This window comes from Lithobates pipiens, unplaced genomic scaffold, assembly GCF_037356315.1.
Source record: "Lithobates pipiens isolate NorthernLeopardFrog02 unplaced genomic scaffold, aLitPip1_a1.2 Scaffold_1, whole genome shotgun sequence".
NCBI classification, from domain to species: domain Eukaryota; kingdom Metazoa; phylum Chordata; class Amphibia; order Anura; family Ranidae; genus Lithobates; species Lithobates pipiens.
The window spans coordinates 195,116,594-195,121,687 of NW_027507685.1; the positions used below are offsets into that span (position 1 = coordinate 195,116,594).

At 31.3% G+C, this 5,094-nt stretch overlaps 1 protein-coding gene across 1 annotated transcript; it reads right to left on the bottom strand.

Annotated features, from left to right (window-relative positions):
* Positions 1-701: 701 nt before the first annotated feature.
* Positions 702-4,858, bottom strand: LOC143981637 (olfactory receptor 8G50-like). The gene is made up of 2 exons (XM_077479631.1): positions 4,747-4,858; positions 702-3,783 (listed from the first exon to the last, which is right to left on the bottom strand). The coding sequence occupies exon 2, from the start codon at positions 3,756-3,758 to the stop codon at positions 2,817-2,819; it is 942 nt and encodes a 313-aa protein (XP_077335757.1). The 5' UTR covers positions 3,759-3,783; positions 4,747-4,858; the 3' UTR covers positions 702-2,816.
* Between the last annotated feature and the right edge of the window lie 236 nt (positions 4,859-5,094).

Consider the following 5,094-nt stretch of genomic DNA (forward strand, 5'->3'; position numbering starts at 1 on the left):
TTTACTGGTGGTTAAAAGAGACATCATTGTTTTGCTAGTGATTGTATATTTAATGTATTAAAAATATATAAATTATAATGGATTTTAATGCTGCTAAATTATAAACGTCTCTTACTCTCACTACTTCTTCTTAAAATCCATTCAAAGTCATAAGAGAAAGTAAGTAATTAAAGTCATAATAGAAAGTAACAATATGTGTAAAAATGTAGTTACTGTACAGGCATACCCCACTTTTAAGTACACAATGGGGTTTTTATTTAGTAAAGCTGGAAAGTGCAAAATCACACTCACTTCTGCATAGAAACCAATGAGCTTCTAACCTCAGCTTATTCAATTAAGCTCTGGTAATAAAACCTGGAAGCTCATTGGTTTCTATGCAGAAGTGAGCCTGATTTTGCACTTTCCAGCTTTAGTAAATAAACTCCATTGCGTACTTAAAAGTGGGGTATGCCTGTATTTAAGTATGTGGATATATAGTCACTATAATTAAGTATGTGATTTATCAGCAGTACGGAACAAATGTGTGTGTGTGTGTGTGTGTGTGTATATATATATATATATATATATATATATATATATATACTGTGTATATAAAATCGTTAATAATGTGTCTCAATCAGGCATAATTCATATTTTATATATATATTATATATTTTGTATACAAGCATTGATCATTTGTTGACTTACATTTCCAGCTACATATCAAGCTTTATACATGTAAAAAAAAAAAAGAACATTTGTTTTAAGAAAAAGTTTGATGAATAATCCATTTCTAATTTTGTGTCAATAGTATAAGCAAATGCTTATGTTAAAAGAGAGTGTAATTTGAAATCTAATTCAGTCCTTGGTTTTAAATTAATAGTATTCAACTGATGTTAAACATAATGCCTTCAGTTGATGTTGATTCTTCAAAGACAAATCAAAGTCGTTGTATCATGGTAGCAATTCTAATATCACAGGGAAATCATTTAAAAAAATAAAAAAAATTTTCATTTTTTTTTTTTTTGGTGTGTTTTTTTAAAACTGAAAAAGGAAACAAAACAGGTTTAAGAAAAGTAAAAATAAGTTATACTGGTAGATGAAAATTTGTATGCATTATGATCAACACCAGTGACAAAAATATAGTACACATTTTAGTAATTCCTATAAATTTTGTTTGCATCTTCTTTCGTATGTAAATGGCATGATATTAAAAAAGATCCACCTTTATTATAATCAATTTATATAAATAGTACAATTATTTAAAAACAATATCCTATGTAGCAAGGTACTGTCCCTTGTTTTTTGATATAGTGATATACATCTAAACACAGCAACTTGTATAAAAAGTACAGAATTATAGTAATAATAACAGTACAAAAGAACAAAAGTAAGCTGATAAACATAGCTAATTGCATTCGGTATACATTTATTTTTTGACCCCTTCCCACCTGTAATCTGTTTAGTAACTTTCCTCACCATGATGCTCTGTGCTGAGGTAATTTAATAAACATCATTTATTACAATTTCCTTTCATTTAAACTGTATACTTAATAGAAACCGTATCTGTTCTTTAAAACATTAAAACATACTTAAAAAGTATTTTGGTATGCAAATTAATTATAAAGCTATTGCTATGTTAGCCAACACTGTTGCTAAATTTTGCATCAACATAATATGCTCTCTTATGGTCCTAGTGTAAAATTTAAATTAGGAATTTGACAAGTCTTCAACAGCAAAGTTAGTGTACATTCCTCTGCAAGAAAATGTTTTCTTAAACTTTGCATGCAAATGAAATCCATTAAAAAGAGCAATCAATAGCATTAAAAACCCATAAAGAAGAGTAGAACATTACACATTATTTTTGTTAAGACTTTGAACTTAATAGACAAAAAACAGAGAATAATATTTTTTTTGCAAATTCTTTTCAAAGGCCCCAGTTGTGGCCCCATCACCTTGGTAGGCAGGGCTGCCGGGAGCTTACCAAACTATTCTGCACAATATTGCATTATTTGCTGTTCTGTAATTGCTCACTAAGTTGACTGGATGGCAATAAAAATAGATGGTTTTACTGCCTCTGACTGTTATGCTGCAAGTTATCATGAGCAGTAGCCATGTTAGTACACACTGCCACTGTTGTGGTTGCAGCATGAAAAAATCTATACAACAGATATTACACACTGTCACAGTTGCAGTTACAGTGCTGTAACCCACTTAAGTGGATAGGGTTGCACCACAACCCAGAGCCAAATGTTTTGCTCATGGTGGTGGCACAATATTTCCATAGAAATTCCCTCTTTGGCTGAAAAAATGTTGAATTTTGAATGGCTAGAAGTCACATATCTACTGCCCTCTGGAAAGCTATCTACCATGGATCACTTTGCAGAGGAGAGATAGAGAATTGCACTCATGAAAACAAGCCCAATATACACTTTTTAAAAAGTTAAAAAATATAAACAAATAAATACATTTGAAATTTCTGCTGCTGTATTGATCACATTATTGGGAACCAATCAGAGGGATTCTTGATCATTAGCTGCAGATCACTGTTGCACTGCTGCATGCTCCAAGATCTAAAATGGAATGTAAGTTAGTATACCCTCAGCATGGGATGCCAAGCTGAAGAATGTTGTAGACTGGGAAGGGTTAATCCTAGATACTCGTAGGCCTTTCTTTTTTCCTTCAAACATATGCTTAAGGTTGAGGTTTTGGGTTCTATTTGAATTTACAACAGAAAGACTTGTTGTAGCTGTTACCCATTAATATATTATAGGTTATTATAGCTCTCTTCTTCATTTTTTTTATTGAATAGGCATAAAATGTAACATTTTTAGACTTTATAAATGAACTTTAAAGCACAGTAATTTTTGCATCATCGCTAACTTTACATCTTTATTTTTTAAGCTGTAGATTAAAGGGTTAAAGATGGGGATTGCAGCTGTGTTAAATAAAGAGAAAAACTTATTTGACTTTGTTGAGCCCTGTGAGGTTGGCCTTAAGTACTGTAAGTAAAGAGTCGAATAAAGAAGGATGACTACAGTGAGATGTGAAGAACATGTATAAAAGGCTTTCCGTCTGCCAATATTAGATTGGATCTTCAGTATACTGGAAATAATGAAAATATAAGATGTAAATGTTAACAGAAAGGGGGTAAACGTAATGAGAAGGAATCCTTCAGTGAGGCTCAAGATTTCTAAAGCTGTAGTGTCACTGCAAGAAAGTATCATGAGAGGCACAAGATCACAAAAGAAGTGATTTATTACATTTGACTTATAACACTTGAACCCCAACAATAAGGTTATGTAAGGTATAACTTCCAATACCCCCAAAAGCCAACACACAGTTGCCAACAAAATGCATACTTTAGTGTTCATAATTAAATGGTACTGCAAAGGGTTACAAATGGCCACATAGCGATCATAGCTCATGGCTGTTAGAAACAATAACTCATCGCTAATCAGGAATCCAAAAATATACATCTCAGAAAGGCAAGCAGCATAGGAAATTGTGTTATCCCCTGTTATAAAACTAGTAAGACTGTTATGTAGTGTGACAGTGGCTGAAAACATGTCCAAGAGAGACAGATTGGCCAAGAAAAAATACATTGGTGTGTGGAAATGATGATTCAGACAAACCAACAGAAAAATGGCCATGTTACCACCAAGGGAGAACAGGTAAATGAACAGCACCAGAAAAAAGATTGGAGTCTGTAGTTCGAGGCGATCCGAAATTCCTTGAATGATGAAAAAGGTCACAATAGTTTGGTTGCTCTGCTTCATTGTGTGTTTGGACTGTATCTTCTAACTAAAACCAAAATTGCAAGAGACAAAATTTGACTTATAACACAAACATTTTTGAAAACATGTAAAACAATATTTATTGTGGTTTGGTTTCTCTATATCATTTATGGGGTTAAATCGTAATGTGTTACTAAACTGATAAGGTTAACAGACAAATATTTGAGCCCAAAAAATAAGGACAATATACAATATACAATCGTTTTTATCAATATATTGTAAGATAAAAGACTGAACACATATTCAGATAAGGAGTGATACATAAGTGTATCGTTTATAGTTTGTCATTACAAATTTATTTTGAGTAGGGCCATACCATCTTATGCAAGGATGTAATAGAAAATTCTGTTTAAAGAATCAATGGGACAAAAGCACAACAGCAGTTATATAGCACAAAAATTGCATATATATATAACAACATATGCATTGAACATGAATGTGCCCTTTCTTAAGGGATTGCATTTGTTGGGTGCATAAACATCTGTCTACTAAACACACAACACAAGAGTGCCTATAGTTTTATAGTATATGGCCTCTTTATATCTTCCTGCTCGTCTTTATTTACTTTTAGTAAATTAAGTTCTACAGTATGAGCTTGTTGGACATTCCATTCAAAATCATGGGCATTGATATAAAGGCAGCTTCTTCTTTGTGGGTTTAACAGCCCCCACTCTTATGGCCATAAAGTCTATTCATCAATGTAACCATCCATGCTTCTATCTATCTATCTATCTATCTATCTATCTATCTATCTATCTATCTATCTATCTATCTAATCTCTAAAATACAACAAGACAATGAAGATTTCAAGAAGAATGCTGCCATTACCCCCTATAAAAAATATTTTTTTTCATATATACTGTATATACCCTATTTTTCATCCTCATATTTGTTTTATATAAAAAAGCTTTATTTTAAATTTTAATAAATAATCCATAAATAAGTATTTGCCAATAATATAAGAAAATACATGTTTGGATGGTCTCAATTGCCCTTTGCAATTTACTATAGCTGAGCTCCCCTGCTTATAATGTCTCTTGAATAGCATGGGAAAACCTTAATATGATTTTAACTCCCCAACGATGATTATATGATTATTATGTTTTTGTATCATGACAATATTTATATTATTACTGTGGTAAAGCAATTTAATAAAAGAGACTATTTAAAAATACATTTTTATTTTCTATTGGGCTTGTTGTTAGTTTAATTTTTTTAAGATTGCATGCACATTTTGTTTGATTTTGCAATTAGTTTTTGATAAAAAAATAGAAATAAAAGAATTAAAGTAATATCTAGTAGTAGTTAGTAACATTTA

Coding starts and splice junctions, on each gene's coding strand:
- LOC143981637 (XM_077479631.1), bottom strand. CDS start 3,758: ATGAAGCAGAGCAACCAAACTATTGTGACCTTTTTCATCATTCAAGGA.